Here is a 22218-nt window from a genome sequence, read left to right on the forward strand (position 1 = left end):
CTCTGCCCATTGGGTATTCCCACACCCCCGCACCATTCCAGACACCGACATCAACGACACTCTCTATAATTATTACAAAGTACTTGACACAACGCGAGAATTTTCGTGTTAGTTAAAGTTTTTCAAGGGGAAGATGCATGAGGCCAATGTTACGAGTTGTTTGATGAGAAACTCTTGGTCGCACGTGTAAACCTATTTTCATATATGAGATTGACATTCATACATGTTGCTTGACAGTGACTATACATCATCTCGTCTAATGTCTTTGGGCCTTTTTATGTTTAAAAGAATTGCAAAAATTGAAAAACGATTGTTAGCTAGACAATTCTTTTGAGGATATCAAATTGAGACAAAAAAAAACTGTGAGAAAAATAATTTAACAAACGAGCGGGTGAGATACAAATCTTATTTAGTTTAGAGTGGGTTGAGAAAGACACTTTTTTACTGTTTATGCTATAAAATCGGAATTTTTGCATTTTCTTCTCCAACTGGTACTGAAAGTTTAGTTATTGCACCCAGAGAAAAGATATTTGACTCAAAACCAACTAGACTTTTTATTTGGTTCAAAAAAAATTTATTTGAAACAAATAAAAAATTTTGTTGCGGTTCTGAGTCAAATATATTTTTTTTCTGGGTGTGTACTTGTGTTTTATCAAATAAATTTTTATTTGAATCAAATAATTTTAATTAAAGACAAGTAAATTGTATTTGAATCAATAATTTCAGTATTTGAAGCAAAGTTCATAGTTAGTTTATTTAAATAAAAATTATTTGATTCAAGTAAATATTTACTTGATAATAGACAAGTAATTTGAATCAAATATTTACTTGAAACAAATAATTTTTATTTAAGTCAATTAAATTGTACACCCAGAGAATAATTTTATTTAAACTATTATATTTAAACCAAATATATTTTATTTGAGTAAAATAAACGTACCTACACCCAGAGAAATGGTATATTTGTCTCAGAACCAACTAGACTTTTTATTTGTTTCAAATAAATTTTATTTGATTTAAATAAAATTTTATTTATTTCAAATATATGTTTTATTTGTGTCGAATAAAATTTTTATTTAAAAGAAATAAAAAGTCTAGTTGGTTCTGAGACAAATATACGTTTATTTAACTCAAATAAAATATATTTGGTTTAAATAATATTTTTCTCTGTGTGCATATTTATCTCAGAACCAACTAGACTTTTTATTTGTTTTAAATAAAAATTTTATTCGACTTAAATAAAACATATATTTGAGGCAAATAAAATTTTATTTAAACCAAATAAAATTTATTTGAAACAAATAAAAAGTCTAGTTGGTTCTGAGAAAAATATACAATTTCTCTGCGTGTATTTAAATAAATTTTTCCAGTATTTGAATCAAATACTATGTAATTGACTGAAATGTAAATTATCTGATTCAAATAAATTTTTATTTGCTAATAGACAACTAATTATGGTTATTTGAATAAAATATATTTTTTTCAAATTTTAAATTATTCATTCAAAGAAATTTTATTTGATTCAAATGAAAAGTGTTATTTAAAACAAATGAACAGTTTAGTACACCCAGAGAAAAGATATAATTAACTCATCAGAACCAACTTGACTTTTTACTTGTTTCAAATAAATTTTATTTGGATTAAATAAAATTTTATTTGTCTCAAATATACGTTTTATTTATGTCAAATAAATTTTTTATTTAAAAGAAATAAATAACATAGTTGATTCTGTGACAAATATAATTTTATTTGACTCAAATAAATTTTGTTTGGTTCAAATAAAATTTTACTTGCTTATATGCACCCAGAGAAAAATTTTATTGAAACCAAATATAATTTATTTGAGTTAAATAAAAGTATATTTGTCTCAGAGTCAACTTGGTTATTTATTAATTTTATTTAATTTATGTGTTTCAAATAAATTTTACTTGGTTCAAATAAAATTTACTTAATTCAAATAAAAATTTTATTTTTGTCAAATAGAATGATTGTTTATTTCAAAGAAATAAATAATTTGATAGGCTCTGATACAAATTTACATTTCTTTAACTCAAATAAATTGTACCTATTTAATTCAAATATAAATTTTCTCTGGGTGTACAGTTTACCAAACATTTGTTTACACCCAGAGAAAAATGTTATTTAAACCAAATATATTTTATTTCAGTTAAATAAACGTATATTTGTCTCAGAACCAATTAGAATTTTTATTTGTTTTAAATAACAATTTTATTCGACATAAATGAAACATATATTTGAGTCAAATAAAATTTCATTTAAACGAAATAAAATTTATTTGAAACAAATAAAAAGTTTAGTTGGTTCTGAGTGAAATATATAATTTCTCCGGGTGTGCTTCAAATACTGAAATTAGTGGTTCAAATATAATTTAATTTTCTTAAATGAAAATTATTTGATTCAAGTAAATATTTATTTGATTCAAATAATCTTGTCTATTATAATAGACAAGATTATTTGAATCAAATAAATTATTTTTCACTGGTTTAAAAGGTTTGAGCTACACTCATCTCAGAATGATTTAATTTCGAAAGAGTTATAATTAAAATTTTCATTAATTAGTTAATTTGAAAAAGATTTTAATTGAAATTTTTGTTAAAGTTGAAGTTTCGAAAAAGTTTATATAAAATTCTGAAAAATTCAGTAATTTTTTTCTGCTGAAATTTTTTTCTAACATTTTAGTAAAAAAAAGAGTAGATAAAGATTTAGATTTGGAGAGAAGGAAAAAGTGGAGAGAAATATTCATAAAAATTTGAAAGGCTTATAAAATGGATAATCCATATTAGAGTGACATTATCATATTACGCTAAAAGCATTCGATGTTTTCTATCAATAAACCGCGAGATTTATATCTTTTGCCACCAGTTCAACTATATTTTTGTATATAAGTATTTAAAGAAATTATATTTTGAGCTTCATCGCGTAAAAATTGAATCTTTATTTTTTATTTAATATCATTTCATATATAGTGGTAAAAAAATGTTTCTATTAATTTTTTTGTTTTTATTTTAATTCAAACCATTGAAAATTTATACCAATGTATACAATAAAAAAAAAGTGATGGTTATTTTAAGGCAATGAGCAACAAAATTATTATCATTAATTCTGGTAATAATAATAGTTTATATTGTCTCATTAAATCTTTTTGGTTTAAATTCGAGGAAGTGAAAACATGGAGTATAAAATTAATTTAGTTGGAAAGCTCGTTTGCTTTTAGTTCATAATTAGATTGCAAAATAGGTCATAATATCCGATTCCTATATATGATGTAGATTAGAGTTGCAATTTATTATACATAAAACCTATTAATTAACACCGAAAAAATTTTTTTTGGATTTAAATAACCGAATATTTGTCTTTTATCAAATAAATATTTACTTGAATCGAATAATTTTTATTTAAATCAAATACATTGTATTCTCCCCCAAAAATATGATATATTTGATTCAGAACTGCGACTAGACTTTTTATTTGTTGCAAATAAATTTTATTTGGTTTAAATAAAATTTTATTTGTCTCAAATATGTTTTATTTATGTCGAATAAAATTTTTTATTTAAAACCAATAAAAAATCTAATTGGTTCTGAGACAAATATACGTTTATTTAACTTAAATAAAATATATTTGGTTTAAATAAAATTTTTCTCTGGGTGTTTGAACCAATATTTTCAGTATTTGAAGCAAATACCATTTAATTGACATGAAAATTATTTGATATAAATAAATTGCTTGTTTGTTATCAAATAAACATTTACACCCAGAGAAATGGTATATTTGTCTCAGAACCAACTAGACTTTTTATTTGTTTGAAATAAATTTTATTTGGTTTAAATAAAATTTTATTTATCTCAAATATATGTTTTATTTGTGTCGAATAAAATTTTTATTTAAAAGTAATAAAAAGTCTAGTTGGTTCTGAGACAAATATACGTTTATTTAACTCAAATAAAATATATTTGGTTTAAATAATATTTTTCTCTGGGTGTACTTGAATCAAATAATTTTTATTTAAACCAAAAACATTCTATTTGAACCACTAATTTCAGTTTTTGGAGCAAATACCATTTAATTGACTTAAATAAAAATTATTTAATACAAATAAATATTTATATAACAGATAAGTATGTATTCGTTTATTTGAATCAAATTAATTTTATTTCTCGAGTATAGTTAATTTGTAATATATTATTAGCATTAATAAATAGAATTTTAATTATATTTATAATAATAATTAATAATTCAATAATACCTACTTATTATTCTCATATAAAAAAATTCATAAAATATTTCGTAAAATTCGTATAAATAAATATTACATAAATATTTTTATTTATTGCAAATTAAAAAAATTTGATAAGTAAAAAATTATTATTTTTTTTTTTGTAATTTTTATTTTACTCTGAGGTCAAAAATGTCGAAATATTATTTTTTTTTCTCAAGGATTCATTTTTGAATGAATAGTTTTGTAAAATTGTCATAACCCTGGAGAAATTCAAGAACAAACAAGTTGGTGTGTTTTGCAAGAAATAAAGAGTTAAGAAAATTTGTAAATTTGATGGATAAATGCCAAATGAATAGGTCGATAAGCGAACGCGTCGTAATTCCTGGATTCAGGCCATTTTATATTTGTGAGAACATCGCTGAGTTTAGATTCCTTCTTCTTTCCTGATATACTATTTCCAGCTTAATCGTACAAACAGTAAACTTTTAGTATGCAGAAAAAAACTTTCAGTATTTTTTTTCACTTGCAAATGATGTAAAAAAAAATGTTAGTTTATATTGTGCAAAAATATAAAAATATAATGCAATTTTTAATTGACAAAAATTAAAATTATCTACTTTTAAATTGTATTTTATAATCATTTTGAATATTTATATATCGAATTTAGTAGTTATATTTAATACAAATTATTTACTGAATATTTATTATTACATATTTATTGTAATATTTAATATTAAATATTATAGTAAACTGGAAGAAAATTTATTTGATTCAAATAATCGATTATTTGTTTATTATCAAATATTTACTTGAATCAAACAATTTTTATTGAAGTAATTAAATGTTATTTGTTACAAATACTGAAATTGTGCCAAATATACAATTTATTTGCCTTGAATAAAATTTATTTGATTCAAGTAAATATTTAAAAATTATTTTAATTATTTTTAATTATTTTTTTAAATTCGTTAAGTTTAATGCGATTTAATTAATTTAATTAACGTGATAACAAAATTTCAATAACAATTGCAAAAGAATGTTAAAAATATTTCTTTTTATTTACTTCGTCTATATTCACAAATAATTATCAGAAATGAAATGATAAAGTGGAAATATATTTTTTTTTATTAATAAAGTAGATTACGGGACGTGTTGTAACTTGACGTTCATGATTTCCTAATACTTCATTTATCGAATATGACCGTAAGGAAAGCTTTATCGTGCAAAAGAATACGTGTTTAGCAATATTGCACTGAATTAGTTGTATTCGAATGAAGTTCTCTGTTTAAAATGCGTGGCAGATGTTCATTGAGAGAGGGGGAAAGTTTCCAAGTTCCCCGCCAGAGGTCCTTCTCGTTTATTTTTCTCGCACACGACTCCGCTTGGGCAGAGTATAAGTAGAAGACTGAACGACAGTCTCATCAGCTTTGCGCAGTGGCGATATCGTAACCAATGAGGTTCTACCGAGGTGCGATTATTGCTAGTTGAAAACTTTTACCAATACCCCGCCAAGACGATGTGAAATATCATCGGCTACGGCAATTTTTGAAAGTTTCTACGGAAACTGATAATTCATTCGAAAAATAAAATTTTCTTTCTTGCAGCTTTTGAATTTTTTTATTTTCTTCTATTTTTTCCTATATTCTTTTTATTTTTTCATTCTTTTCTGTTTTTTCTATTCTTTTCAATTTTTTTTATTTCACTATCTTCTTTTATTTTTATCATTTTCTTCTATTTATTTATTCTGTAATTCTGTTTTTTTTACAAAAGTAAATTTTTGTTGCTGTTATTTAAATTATTCGTTAATTTGATTTAATTTACTTTTTAAAAAAATTATTTTATTACGAAAGTCAATAAAAATTATTATGTACACCCGGAAGAAAGATATAATTGACTCAGAGCTTATTAAATTATTTATTTGTTTGAAATAAATTTTATTTGGTTCAAATAAAAAATTATATTCGTACTAAGTAAAATTTTTATTTAAAATAAATAATTTAATGAGCTCTGTGACAAATATACTTTTATTTGACTTAAATTATATTTGGTTAAAATAAAACATTATTCTCTGGGTGTAACATTACAAACTGTATACCGTGAATTTTCGAATTAAAAAATAACTAACAATATTCATAATAATAATTAAACTTTTATTTGAAACAAATGAAATTTTATTTAATCCAAATAGAATTTGTATGAAAATAAATAAAAAGTCTAGTTGGTTCTGAGTCAAATATATCTTTTCTCTGGGTGTAATAAAAACACATATAACAGGAATATTAATTTTTGTTTCGTAATTTCTGGTTCTGAAGGTTGACGATTTTTAATTAACTTATTTGTTGGACAAACGTCAAAATAAAATTAATTTCAGTGACGCTTTTAGGTTATTTTAGTAAAAAGTATTTTTTATCCGCACGTAATACATTCAACGTTCTCATGATAACGCAATAGTCATATTGATAAAGTATATAGGGCATTTTTCAAATTTCTCAAAATAATAAATTGAAACGTTTCGAAGTTATTTGACAATTTTATTAAATTTTATTATTTCAATTTTTGTTAATTTAAAAATCTAATTAAAAATCCAAAGTAAATGAAATCCAAAAAAGTAAAAAAAAAAAATAGTTTCACTTTGGTCTTATTTTTTTGGATTTTTTGTCCTGATCAAAAAGTCCAAAGAAATTAAAAATCCAATGAAAAAAATTAAGATTTTGAAAATAATTGAATTTTTGTATAGGGAATTTTATCAAATTTGTTGAAAATAATTGTATTTCTTGGAATAATTGTTTTAAAAATTTTAAAGAACGATTGAAATTTTACTAGAAATTATTTTATTTATGAAAATAATTGAATTTTTGGTGAAGAAATTTTCTATTTATGGAAATAATTGAATTTTTGTGCAGAATTTTATTATTTATGTAAATAATTAAAATCCTGCAATTTTATCATTTTAAATTTCGATTTTATATAGTGTAAAAAGTAAAAAAGTGTCTTTTTCACTTTCACTATTTGTTTTGGACGTTTTTATTTATTTTGGATTTTTTAACTTTGGACATTTTTATTTTGCATTTTATTTCTTAGATTTTTTGGATTGGATTTTTTGTCCTGTTATCTTCTTATACACATTATTACAAATAAATCCTTTAAATTTATTATTAAAAAATTAACAGTTATTGGTAATCAAATTGAATTCTAGTGAATTATGAGTTAAATTATTTTTAAAGACGCATTTGCACTGAATAATTATTAATTTTATTTGAAAACAATTTTGTTTGATTAATTTTTGTTATTAACTTAAGTAATTTAAATAATCTTTAGAACATTAAATTAAAAAGAAACAAAATACACTGAAAAAAAATTTATTTGATTAAAATAATCAATTATTTGTCTATATAATTAATAGACAATTTAAATAACAATTATTTGATTCAAGTAAATATGTATTTGACAATAATTGTCAAATAAATATTTACTTAAATCAAATAATTTTTATTTAAATCAATAAATTACTTCCTCATAGAGGAAGTATTTTTTATTTGATTTGGTTCAAATACTGAAAAATTGGTTAAAATACAATTTAATTGACTTAAATATAAAAATTCTTTGATTAAAGTAAATATTTATTTGATAGTAGACAAGCAATCGGTTAATTGAATAAAATAATTTTTTTTCATTGTATTTATAATTTGTAAATTATTACTGATAATTTATTAAATATTTATTTTTAGTTTATATTTAATATTTGGAAAATATTTTTAGGTTGCAGGAAAGCGTGAACCTGAACAAGAAGCAGAAGCTCAACAATGGATCGAAAGAGTTATTGGAGAGAGATTTCCTCCTGGTGAGTTTTTTCTTGTTTATTACATTTTTATTTTTTTCAAATCGATACTAAAGTTTATAAAATGATCTCTCTAAATCTGAATCAATTGTATAAAATTTTAATCGATTTGAATCGGTGACTGTTTTTTTTTTTAATTTCAAATCAGTTAAAATTTACTGATTTATCAGTAAACAAATTTTTTTACTGATGAATAAATTAATAAATATAAATTTTAATTAATTTGAAAAAAGACCATCATAACAAAAAAAAAATCATTAATTTTATTAATTTTTAGCAAATTTAAAAGCAAAAAGGAAGTCATATTAGTAAACAAAATTTTAACTGATTTGAAAGCAAATAAAAATTTTTGCAAGCAAAAACATTTTATTGCTTCCAAATCAGTTGTTATTGATTAAAATGTTAAAATTTGAACTGATTTAAATTTGGAGAGGGAACCGAAAAATATTTATCGATTCGCTACATAAAAATTTAAAATTATTATAATTTTTATAGCTTCTTTTTAATATTTTGAAAAAAGGCTTTGAATATTTTACAAAAATACAGAAGGACTTGAATTTTTACCAATTTTTACGAAAGTGAATGGGCGAAAAATCGAAATCGGAAAGAGTATTATCGCTCTCAAACTGATAAGGCTTTCTTGAACGCGATTGGACGAAGTGTAACATATTGATTTTCGCACCCTCTGAAAGCACCCCTATAGTTATATTGATATTACACCCCCGCTGGTAGATAACTTCGCTATCGTATGGAATCCTGTTCGTCGGAGGCAGAATAGTACTGCAAGCCCTTTGATTATTACAAGTTGTAGTCCGTCCTTCAATTAGCCAATTAAAATTCAAGCATTCAAGCCATTGATCTTAAAGCCCATACGTATGTACAAGTGTTGATAAATTTTATTTTTTTTTCCAAATTTTATAGAGCGAGACAAAAAAAATGTCTGATTTAAAAAAAAATAGTAAATTTTTATTGTTAATATTTATTTGTCAATGGTAAATAATTAATTTACAAAATATTTATTTAAATATATTTATTTGAATAAATATATAATGATTTTTATATCGTAAAATAATTTATATATTGACAAATCTTTTCTTTAATGTTACTGGTAATTAAGATTTTCTGTTATCCGGATAAAAAGGTTTCTTTTTTTTTCTCACTGGGAGAAATGGATTTTGTTTAATATATTTAAAATATATTGACGTGTCAGAATTGAGGGAGGTTTATAAATTCCTGATCGTAAACATGTGAAAAATATATTGGGTTATTATCATCCCCCAAGAATTTTCAAGAGACGATGAGATATTTACTCTTCAGTGGCATAAAATCCCGATAAAGACGTCAAGAAGTGTGACGTCGGAAAGGTTAAATGTCTTTAGGGCATGTTTCAATTTTTTATTTTTAAAATTTATTTTTATTTTTTGATTCTTTTCTATATCGAATATTTCACAGACAGAAATAAATTTATTTGTTAGAAATAAATTTTATTTAATTCAAATAAATTTTATATATGGTTCATATTTAAAATGTTTTTTTTCCAAAAATGTATTTTTGACAAATTTTATTTGGTTCAAATAAAAATTATATTTGTGTCGGATAATTTTTTTCTTAAATAAATAAATATTCTACTTGGCTTTGAGACAAGTATCAACTTTTATTTGAATCAGATAAATTATATTTGGTTTAAATGCAATTTTCAATGCATCTAAAAAAAATGTTTATTACACCCAGAGAAAAATATTATTTAAAACAAATATATTTTATTTGAGTTAAATAAACGTATATATTTGTCTCACAATCAGAACCAATTAGACTTTTTATTTGTTTAAAATAAAAATTTTAATTGACACAAATAAAATTTTTATGTGAATGAAGTAAATAAAATTTTATTTGAACGAAATAAAATTTATTTAAAGCTAATAAAAAGTTTATTTATGTCGATAAAAATATTTATTTAAAACAAATAATTAACCAAGTTGGCTCTGAGACAAATATACATTTATTTAACTCAAATAAAATATATTTGGTTTAAATAAAATTTTTCATTGGATGTATTTATATCAAATAATTTTTTTTATATATGTTATACTTAAATGGTATTTGATTGAAATACAGTTGAAATAAAAGTTATTTGATTTAAATAACTATAGGTATTATTTGATTCAAGTAAATATTTATTGATAAGAGATAATTTATTTCTTTCAAATATAATTTTTATTCAAGTAAATTAAAATTAAATTATATTTGCATAAAATAGTGAAATTATTCGTTCAAATAAAATTTATTTGATTTATATAAAAATTATTTATTTCAAGTAATAAAACTTCTATTTGAATCAAATATAATTTATTTCAGTTAAATATAACGATATATTCCTTACACCCAGAAAAATGGTATATTTAGCTCAAAACCAACTAGACTTTTTATTTGTTTGGAATAAATTTTATTTGATTTAAATATATGTTTTATTTATGTCGAATAAAAATATTATCTAAAACAAATAAAAAGTCTAGTTGGTTCTGAGACAAATAATATACGTTTATTTAAGTCAAATAAAATATATTGGGTTCAAATAATATTTTTCTCTAGGTGCACAAAGCCTAATAAATTATTTCTTTTAAATAAAAATTTAATTCGACACAAATAAGATTTTCATTTGAGTAAAGTAAAATCCTTTTTGAATTAAATAAAATTCATTTAAATAAAAAAAAAATATAAAGTTAATTTTAACATATAAAGTCTAGTTCGTTCAAAGTCAAATATCTTTTTTTTCTGGGTGTAATATATAGGCAAATAATTTTCAAGTCAATTACACCTAGAGAAAAATTTTATTTAAACCAAATATATTTTCTTTTATTTAAATAAAAGTATATTTGTCTCAGAGCAAACTAGCTTATTTATTTGTTTTAAATTAAAATTTTTTTAGACATAAATAATACTTTTATTTGAATCAGATAAATTTTTTCATTTAAAGCAAATGAAATTTATTTGAGTCAAATAAAAACATAAAAAGTCTAGTTGTCTCTAAGTCAAAAATATATTTTCTCTGCACTAAAAAAAATGGTATATTTGTCTCAGAACCAACTAGACTTTTTATTTGTTTCAAATAAATTTTATTTGGTTTAAATAAATTTTATTTGTTTTAAATAAAATTTTACTTCATTCTCATAAAAATTTTATTTATGTCGAATAAAATTTTTATTTAAAAGAAAAAAATAACCTAGTTAGTTCTGAGACAAATACACGTTTATTTAACTCAAATAAAATATATTTGGTTTAAACAATATTTTTCTCTGCGGGTGTGGGTGTAAATGGTATTTGCTTTAAATATAGTGAAATTTTTATTTAAATTCAATTATTTGGTTTAAAAAATATTGTTTGATTGAAGTAAATATTTATTTGACGATTACACCCAGAGGAAAATATTATTTAAACCTAATATATTTTATTTCAGTTAAATAAATGTATATTTGTCTCAGAACCAACTACACCCAGAGAAATGGTATATTTGTCTCAGAACCAACTAGATTTTTTATTTGTTTCAATTAAATTTTCTTAGGTTTAAATAAAATTTTATTTATCTCAAATATATGTTTTATTTGTGTCGAATAAAATTTTTATTTAAAAGAAATAAAAAGTCTAGTTGGTTCTGAGACAAATATACGTTTATTTAACTCAAATAAAATATATTTGGTTTAAATAATATTTTTCTCTGGGTGTAGATTTTTTATTTCTTTTAAATCAAAAATTTTGTTCGACATAAATAAAACATATATTTGAGTCAAATAAAATTTTATTTAAATCAAATAAAATTTATTTGAATCAAATAAAAAGTCTAGTTGGTTCTGAGACAAATATACCATTTCTCTAGGTGCAGACTAGTAATTTCTTTTTATGTGTGATAATTAAATGGTATTTGTTTGAAATACTGAAATTAATAGTTTAAATAAAATTGATTTGATTTAAATAAAAATTATTTGATTGAAGGAAATATTCCTTGGAGGGCTCATTTGCCCTAGGAACCGTATAAATACATTTTTTTTTATAATAGATAAGTATAATCGAATACTTGAATCAATTAATTTTCTTATCAGTCCGTACACCCAGAGAAAAATATTATTTAAACCAAATATATTTTATTTGAGTTAAATAAACGTATTTTTGTCTCAGAACCGCAACTAGACTTTTTATTTGTTTTAATTAAAAATTTTATTCGACATAAATAAAACATATATTTGAGCCAAATAAATTTTTATTTAAACTAAATAAAATTTATTTGAAACAAATAAAAAGTCTAGTTGGTTCTGAGACAAATATACCATTTCTCTGGGTGTAGGACAATTATCTTTATTTTTTAATTACTTTTATTGTTATTATTTTAAAAAGTCAAATGTCGAAAGATTTGAATTTTTAATTGAATTAATTTGAATTTAAATTAAATTTGAATTGCGGGTGTAAAGTATACACCCAGAGAAAAATATTATTTAAACCAAATATATTTTATTTGAGTTAAATAAACGTATATTTGTCTCAGAACCAACTAGACTTTTTATTTCTTTTAAATAAAAATTTTATTCGACACAAATAAAACATATATTTGAGATAAATAAAATTTTATTTAAACCAAATAAAATTTATTTCAAACAAATAAAAAGTCTAGTTGGTTCTGAGACAAATATACCATTTCTCTGGGTGTATACATAAACGTTGAGTGCAGGAAAATATAATAGAATACACGCGGTGAAAGGATATATTATAAATGGTACGTGTAGAGAAGAGGGATGAATGAACGTTCCACCCCTGAATGCGCTCTATCTAGAGGGGATGATTTCCCTCCTTTATGTTATGCTTCCCTATCAGAACGCGCGCTTCGTTACGTCACCCTCGTAAAATCGCACGTGAAATTTTTAGGACACATTCAACCCCTACTGTTAACATAGAATCCTGATGTTCTAAACATGCCGAGCGTCGACGCAATCGACGTTGTCGTAATCGAAATGTTATCACAAAATGAAAGCCAGTCAATTTTCTCATATCTCAATGCCGCCGCGCACATTCAGATATAGGAGCATTATTATTATTCTCACTCTTTTTTTTTTTTTTTTAAATAATAATGTCTTGTAAAAACTAATGTGAGAAATTGATAACAAGAATAAAAGTTGATAAAAAGAATTTGATAAAAATTACTCCTGATTGGTATGAGAAATATTAACATCATGTTTGTTGAAATTTTAAACTACTTTAAAAATTATAATAGGGCTATAGTACAACTAGTATTGAATATTATGAAATTGTTGTTATTGTCAGGTAAATGTTAGTTAAAAAGTATATGTTATTAATATAGTTCTAATATCAATATTCATATTCCTGTGAGAAAAAGAAATTTTGTGGTTTAATTATTTATTTATTTTCGATAAATTCTAGGAGAAAAAGAAGAAGAAGAATTTTAATGTGCTTTTCTTGATATATGATATAAAAAAATTATGGTTTCGGAATTTTGTGTTATGAACTAATGAGGCTCTACCTTTAAACTGTCATCCTGGTGGTAACGAAGATAGAATGGAGGTGGCCAAACGACTAAGCCACCCCCACTCATTAAGTTCGCGAATCCCCTCTAGAAAGTTCATCCTCACCTCTGACCTCAGAGGGGGTGGGGATTCCTTCGAAAACGGAAAGCTCCCACGATGGAGTGACCTCCTGGTTTCCCTTGATCGATCACGCATCAGCAGTCGCACCTGACATGCACCCAGAGAAAAATATTATTTAAACCAAATATATTTTATTTTACTTAAATAAACGTATATTTGTCTGAGAATCAACTAGACTTTTTATTTGCTTTAAATCAAATTTTTATTCGACATAAATAAAACATATATTTGAGCTAAATAAAATTTTATTTAAACCAAATAAAATTTATTTCAAACAAATAAAATTTTATTTAAACCAAATAAAATTTATTTGAAACAAAGAAAATTTTATTTAAAATAAATAAAATTTATTTTAAACAAATAAAAAGTTCTTTATTTTATTCTTTATTAAATTTTTAATTAAATTTTTTAAAACAAATGTTTTTTATACCTTTTTCTTTGCCTAGAAAAAGATATATTTTTTTAATTATTATAACTCTATATCTGATTCTATACACTCAGAAGAAACATATTTATTTGACTCAGATCCTGTTACACTTTATATTTCGCATAAATAAATTTTATTTATGGTTCAAATAAAAATATTACTTATCAGGAAAAAATTTTTTATTTAAAATAAATAAATAATTTTGTAGGCTCTGATAGAAATACGCCCAGAAAAAAGATATATAATTGACTATAAGAGCCAACTAGACTTTTTATTTGGTTCAAATAAAATTTATTTGAAACAAATAAAAAATTTTGTTGGGGTTCTGAGTCAAATATATTTTTTCTCTGGGTGTATACTTGTTTATTATCAAATAAATATTTACTTGAATCAAATAATTTTAATTAAAGTCAAGTAAATTGTATTTGAATCAATAATTTCAAGATTTTTGAAGCAAATTCCAGCTGGTTTATTTAAATAAAAATTATTTGATTCAAGTAAATATTTACTTGATAATAGACAAGTAATTATGGTTATTTGAATCAAATATTTACTTAAAACTAATAATTTTTATTTAAGTGAATTAAATTATTGTACAACCAGAGAAAAGATATTTTTGACTTCGAACCAACTATATAGACTTTTTATTTGTATCAAATAAATTTTATTTGATTTAAATAATTTTACTTAGTTTAAATAAAATTTTATTTGGCTTAAATATATGTTTTATTTAAGTCGAATAGAATTTTTATTTAAAACAAATAAAAAGTCTAATTGGTTTTGAGAAAAATATACGTTTATTTAACTCAAATAAAATATATTTGGTTTAAATAAATTTTTTCTCTAGGTGTAGGTTCTGTAAAAAATTAACTTTTATATTTGACTCAAAATTTGTCTTTAACTAAGTCAAATTTGGCATATTTGATTTATCTTTGAAATTTTGATTAAAATAGTCGAATATTAATTTCACGAATTTATACAGTAAAGAAATAGTTGATTCAAATATATAACAGACGACTTGATTGAATCAATAACTTTAACATATTTAAAATAAATACCATTTAATTAAGTTAAGAAAAAATAATTTGATGGAAATAAATATTTTTTTTAATAATAGACAACTAATCGTTTACTTGAAACAATTAATTTTTTTCTCCAGTGAAATAATATATAAATATATATATATTCTGGTGGGAATAAAATAAATTAAGCTTCCACCCCTACCAAAAGCTGAATAGACATCTCCTTTCTAGTATGCTATCCGTATAGTTGTAGCTTTTTGATGTTTCTGCCCGGTTTAAGTGCCTCCTTTGATGTTGTTTAATCTTTGTGAATTTTCAGTGACGTGACGTAACTGCATTCTGCTATAAAAAGAGAATTGCAAATGGTATTTTTAAACAGGACTTTTTTTATATCATTCAAATTGCAATTTTTTTTTATATATTTTTGTTAATGTTATATTTTTATTAAATATTATTTAATAAAAAAATTTGTTATTAAAATATTGTAAATAGTTGGTATTTTTTTATAATTGAAAGAAAAACTGAAAATTTAATGTTCGAATACTTTTATTATATACATCTATGACGTCGACAATCGATTCGGTTAATAACTCTCATCAGCTTTTTCTTAATTGTAAAATTATTTTTGATTTTTTTTAAAATATGGACTAAACAAAATAGTTAATAAATTAAAAAAAAGTTTTTTTTCTACAATTTACACATATTTTTGACTTAGAGCCAATTCTAAACAAAATTATTAGCAGGAATTCAATTATTTTCAAATTTTTTTATAAAATTCTTCACAGAAATTTAATTATTTTCAAAACATTCAAATAAAGTACTTTGAAAGAATTCTATTATCTTTTCAAAAATATCAAAATTCTTGGTAAGAATTCAATTATTATTCAATATTCAATTATTATTGAAAAAAACCGCTGCCAAGTTGTATAATTTTTTTTTATAATTTTGGTGCTCATTTCATGAACACTTTACTTCCTCATAGAGATAAAAATAATAGAAAAACCGCTGCCAAGTTGTATATTTTTTTTATAATTTTGGTGCTCATTTCATGAACACTTTACTTCCACATAGAGATAATAATAATAATAGGAAAATATATGAATAACTTTTTATAAATATGGTAAAAGTGATTGAATCTTGGGTCAATCAATGTATTTTTAAATACTCTACACTATAGTTATAATAGTTTAATAGTTAAACAAAAATTTTCAAACAAAAAAGTTGAGAAAATGTCATTTTCCACAATTTTTGGTTTTTAAAATACCAATAATTTCGAAATTTATTATCGAATTAGGTTCAAAAATAGGTCAATCGAAGCGTTTTTTGAGGCTCTACAAGTCGGTAACGATAATTTTAAGATTACTTCTACATTTTTCAACAAAATTTTCAAAAAAGTCTTATTTTCCAAAATTTTGAATTTTTAAATTTTTAATATCTCCGGTTAATATGGACGAAAAATGTTCAATTAGGGCTCAAAAGATGCGTCTAAAAAAACTCTACAAAATTATGGAAAAACATTTATAGGTGTCCTAACATTTTTTTAAAGTTATGGGCAAAAAACGTTTTTTTGCAAAATTAAAAATCCAAAAAAAATTTAGTTAAACTTTATTAATCTATCTCAAAGTACTCTCATTTTATGTCCGCAGGTGAGATCTACAATTTAAAAAAAAATCCAACCCAAAAGCTCTTCATGATTTCGAGATATTTATGAAAATGTGATGTTTACACACACACACACACACACACATACGGAATGACATTTTTTAAAAATGTCATTTTTGAACTCCTGAGGTCAAATAACATAAAGATATGTCAAAAAATCGAACTCGAAAAATTTCGGTATTACAATACTTCCTCTATGAGGAAGTAATATATGAATAACTTTTTATAAATATGGTAAAAGTGATTGAATTTTGGGTCAATCAATTTATTTTTAAATACCCTACAAGATAATTACAATAATTTAATAGTTAAACAAAAATTTTTAAACAAAAAAGTTGAGAAAATGTCATTTTCCACAATTTTTGGTTTTTAAAATACCAATAATTTCGAAATTTATTATCGAATTAGGTTCAAAAATAGGTCAATCGAAGCGTTTTTTGAAGCTCTACAAGTCGGTAACGATAATTTTAAGATTACTTCTACATTTTTCAACAAAATTTTCCAAATGTCTTATTTTCCAAAATTTTGAATTTTTAAAAGTTTAATATCTCCGGTTAATATGGACGAAAAATGTTCAATTAGGGCTCAAAAGATGCGTCTAAAAAAACTCTACAAAATTATGGAAAAACATTTATAGGTGTCCTAACATTTTTTTAAAGTTATGGGCAAGAAACGTTTTTTTGCAAAATTAAAAATCCAAAAAAAATTTAGTTAAACTTTATTAATCTATCTCAAAGTACTCTCATTTTATGTCCGCAGGTGAGATCTACAATTTAAAAAAAAATTCAACCCAAAAGCTCTTCATGATTTCGAGATATTTATGAAAATGTGATGTTTACACACACACACACACACACACACACACACACACACACATACGGAATGACATTTTTTAAAAATGTCATTTTTGAACTCCTGAGGTTAAATAACATAAAGATATGTCAAAAAATCTAACTCGAAAAATTTCGGTATTACAATACTTCCTCTATGAGGAAGTAATTTAATACAATTCTTAGCAAGAATTCAATTATCATTATAAATAACAAAATTCTTCGCAGAAATTCAATTATTTTCAAAAATGACAAAATTCTTAGTAGGAATTCAATTATTTTCAAAAATAACAAAATTCTTAGCAGGAATTCAGTTATTTTCAAAAATATTAAAATTCTTCGCAGAAATTCAATAATTTTCAAAAGTATCAAAATTTTTAACATGATTCAATTATTTTCAAACACTTCATAAACTTCTTCGGAAAAATTGGATTATTTTCAATAATTTCATAAAATTCTTCGCAAAAATCCAATTACCTATGTTTAAAAATTTATAAAAATTCTCGTCAAAATTTCAATTATCTTTATAAATAATAAAATTTTTCACCGAAATTCAATTATTTTACAAAACTTTAATTAAATTCTTGTCAAAATTTCAATTATTTTCAAATGTTTTCTAAAACTTAATGATTTTCAATATCTACTATTTCAATAAAATTTTCCAAAAGAATTCCATTATTAAAAAAAAAAAATTGAATAAAATTCTACGGAAACATTGAATTATTTTCATAAATAATAAAATTTTCTACAGGAATTCAATTATTTAAATGATAACTTTTTTACAGGGATTCAAGTATTTTTATAAATAATAAAATTCTTTTAGGAATTCAATTATTTTCATAAATAATAAAACTTATTGCATAATTTCAATTATTTTTAATGCAATTTGAATCAAATTCCTCGAAAAATGTAATTATTCTTAAAAATTTTATTAAAATTCGTCCAAAGAATTTAATGATTTAAAAAATTTGTTGATAACATTTTTTATGAGAATTTTTAATTTCAAGAAACATGAAATTAATAAATTATTTATTTTTGTATTTAAACAATTAAATTCTTGTCGAATTTTCTAATAAAAATTGATTTTTATTTCATAAAAATGAATTTCAGTTAAAATTTTAGATTATAATTAAATATTACAAGCATTATAACGTGGATTTTTAGAAATTATTAAATTTTGTAAAAGTTTCAAATTAATTTAATTGGAATTCTTAATTTTTCATATTTTTGACAAACAATTCTGTAGAATCAATTCTTTTTTAAAAGTTTAATAGGATTTTTATTGAAATTATTTCAAGTTTTTATTTTTCAATATATATTTAATTGCAGAATTTCCGAATAATTGAAATTTTGTAAAATTGAATTGTAAACGAATGAATTTGAAAATTCTCAAAGAACTTTTTTTTTAAATTATTAAAAATAATAGATTTATTGAAGAATTTTATAGTTAAAAACACTGGAAAAAAAATATAATTTTAGAGAAGTTACAAATTATTGCAGAAATTCAATTATTTTCAAGAGTAATAAAATTCTTCTTAAGGATTCAATTATTTTTAATAATAATAAATAACTCATCGCAGTGTTTTAATTATTTTGCATACAATAATTATAATTGAATTCCTTGAAAAAAGTAATTATGTTCAATGCAATAAGTTTTAAAAAAATTCTAAGAGTTCAATTATTTAAAAATTTGTTAATAAAATTCTTTAATTGAATTGAATTTTGAGAAACATTCAATTATTTAATAAATTATTTACTTTTGCATTTAAACAATTAAATTCTTGTAGAATTTTCTAATAAAAATTGATTTTTATTTCATAAAAATGAATTTCAGTTAAAATTTTAGATTATAATTATGAATATTAAAAGCAATATAGCGTGAATTTTTAGAAATAATTGAATTTTATGAAATTAATTTTTTTGAAAAAGTTTAATTGAATTTTCTTTTATATTATTTGAAGGTTTTATTTTCTAATGTGCATTTAATTAAAGAATTTAGGAATAATTAAAATTTCGTGAAATTGAATATTGTAAACAAATGGATTTGAAAATTGCCAAAGAACTTTTTCGAAAATTATTAAAAATAATAGATTTAAAGTAAAATTGTAGTTAAAAATTTTTGAAAATAATAATTGAATTGAAATAATGAAAATAATTTTGAAGAAGTATAATATTCTTATAATATAAAATAATGATTTTATTACTTGGTCATCTTTAATTGTTATAAAATATGAAGAAATCGATCACTCCGAGTCGAAGACTCGGAGTTATCGATATCTTCATGTTTTATAGTTATAAATAGTTATAAAAAATTTAATGAACTAAAATTTCATTCATTGTAAAAAATAACACCAAAATTGATTATATAAATCTTTTTTGGTGTTAATTTAATATGCAACACTTTTTAATACCTCACGATTTACTGTGATTGCGCAAATATCCCATTTCTTGTTTGAGATTATTCGTATTTTTTCCAGTTCAAATTAAAAACCTCAAGTAGCACAGAATTCTACTTTATCCTTCGTGGAAAATTTAAACAATTTAAACAATTGTTTATTACTAATTTACAATTATGAATATTTACTTATAACTTTTTTCAAAAAAATTTTCCAAATTTTGCAACTGTATCGAAATATAAAAATTCGATTGAAATCAACAGAAAGAAGAAAACATTTTTAACAACATTTCTGCAGAAATAAATCAATTGTAGAACATTTACCATTTCATGGTCAGAGTTGAAAGTTACTGCTGCTGCGTGCAATGTGTCAAGTGAAGTGAATATCGATTTTCCGTCACTCGTTCATCATTGTACGTCGTAAAGACTAGAGAGGATCAGGGCCGCAGAGTAAGAACCCTAATATTTTCTTCCATATGCGTATTTAACGCAATAATATCAGACAGCAATTATATTCAGAAAATTAGTCGTGAGCCATGAGTGGCATTTATTCCTTGTCTGACATCTGTCCGTCACGACGGCGCAAGGCGCCCCGAAGCACCAGGGCATCAGCAGACGTTTGAGGGATTTATAGGGTGTTCTAACATGACGTAGATTCTCGTTGGATCAATGAATAGTTCGCGCCTCTTTCAGCAACGCAATTGTGTCCGAAATCTCCCAACTCTTTTCCTATTCATTCTTCCCTAAGAACAAAAAGAATACATTGATTTTATTTAATTCAAATATAAAGTTTCTTCCTTCTGATACAATATCAAGTGGCTAAACTAATATTTCAGAAAAAATAAAGTATCAATTGATTTTTTTTTAATGAATGTTATTCATCTAATAAAAAAGCACTAAGCATACTTAAGGTAATTTTTAAACATTTGGATTTTTCTTTACTTTAGTTAACGATTAATTTTCGGATCAAAAATATAGTCTGTAATTCGAAGCAATAATTCTCTTCGTATTATAATTCGACACCCCGAGTATACCGAGGGGGAATATATATTTCGCTGTCACCCTTTCGACTATTGTAATAAATTAAAAGTCAACTCCAGTGTATGAATAAAGTATATGAGGGAATTTGTCTCTGAAAATAAAGGGATTATTATGGATGAAATTTTGATTAATTTTGAGGAAGATGTTTAAGGTTGTAACATTTACGAAATAATTTTCATCGACATTGTGAAACGTCACTCATTCTGGACGACAGCTCGTCACGCGATGTCACGAAAACTCGTTCGTATTAGGATAACAACGACTCGTAGTAGATAGATTTATGGGCACATACATAATACTTCAACGTAGAGAGAACTTCCTGTTACTCTTCCTTCTGAATTCTTCGAATCATTCTTAAAATTTTCTGTTAAGAAATTGAAAGAAGAAATGAATGCCTATACTTTTATGTCAATGATGAAATGAACGATTGAAAGACAAACCTTCAGGTGTCAACCGCACGTCAAATGTTCGTCAATGACGTCACTTTGAGACAAGCATATCAGGATTACAGCCCCGGGCAGATTTACGAGCAGAAGCAACAGGTGAAATATGCCCACGTGCACATTTTATGTACTAGTCCTGTGTTATCAGGAAAAAATGCTCTCCCTGTAGATGCTGTTATTTATGGGCGCGAGTATTTTGCCTTTGAAATTGTATTCATTTGGAGGTATTATATAGGGAAATTTATTGTAGAATTATTTTTGAGGGAAAATGATAATTTATTATATTGGAAACAATTTGTTTTTAAGTAAAAAAAAGTTTCTAAACTTGACGGATTATATTTGGGCTACAAACGAATTAAAAAATTGTGATGTAGTTTTTTTTATGCGCACACAGAAAAAAGATTTCTGGGTGACGAATTAAAAAATTGCGATTGTATTCTTTCGTATACATTTTAAAAATTGCGGCTTAAAATTATATGGAAGTGACGTTAACTGATAAAATGAAAAAAAAGGATAGAAAATGTGCCTTTGTGGACCAGAAATTAGTTTTATTTTGGTACAAATTGCAGAAAATATATGACAACATGTTTTTTGTTTGTCGAGTTGTATTCGCTTTGAATTATATATAAATGTGTGTATAAACCGACACAGCACGTAATATTCATGCTCTCT

At 23.1% G+C, this 22218-nt stretch overlaps 1 protein-coding gene and 1 non-coding gene across 2 annotated transcripts in view; both read left to right on the top strand.

Annotated features, from left to right (window-relative positions):
• LOC122504148 (muscle-specific protein 20-like) overlaps window positions 1-22218 on the top strand; it is a 63778-nt gene that overhangs the window by 10928 nt on the left and 30632 nt on the right. The window contains exon 2 of the mRNA XM_043615078.1: window positions 8000-8081. Within this exon, the coding sequence (XP_043471013.1) occupies window positions 8000-8081 (82 nt within the window). The remainder of the gene's footprint in view (window positions 1-7999; window positions 8082-22218) is intronic.
• On the top strand, window positions 5664-5804 carry LOC122504186. Its single transcript, XR_006301813.1, has one exon. It is a non-coding gene; the product is annotated as a U4 spliceosomal RNA (small nuclear RNA).

Source organism: Leptopilina heterotoma, unplaced genomic scaffold, assembly GCF_015476425.1.
Source record: "Leptopilina heterotoma isolate Lh14 unplaced genomic scaffold, ASM1547642v1 Lhet_281, whole genome shotgun sequence".
In the NCBI taxonomy this organism is placed as follows: Eukaryota; Metazoa; Arthropoda; class Insecta; order Hymenoptera; family Figitidae; genus Leptopilina; species Leptopilina heterotoma.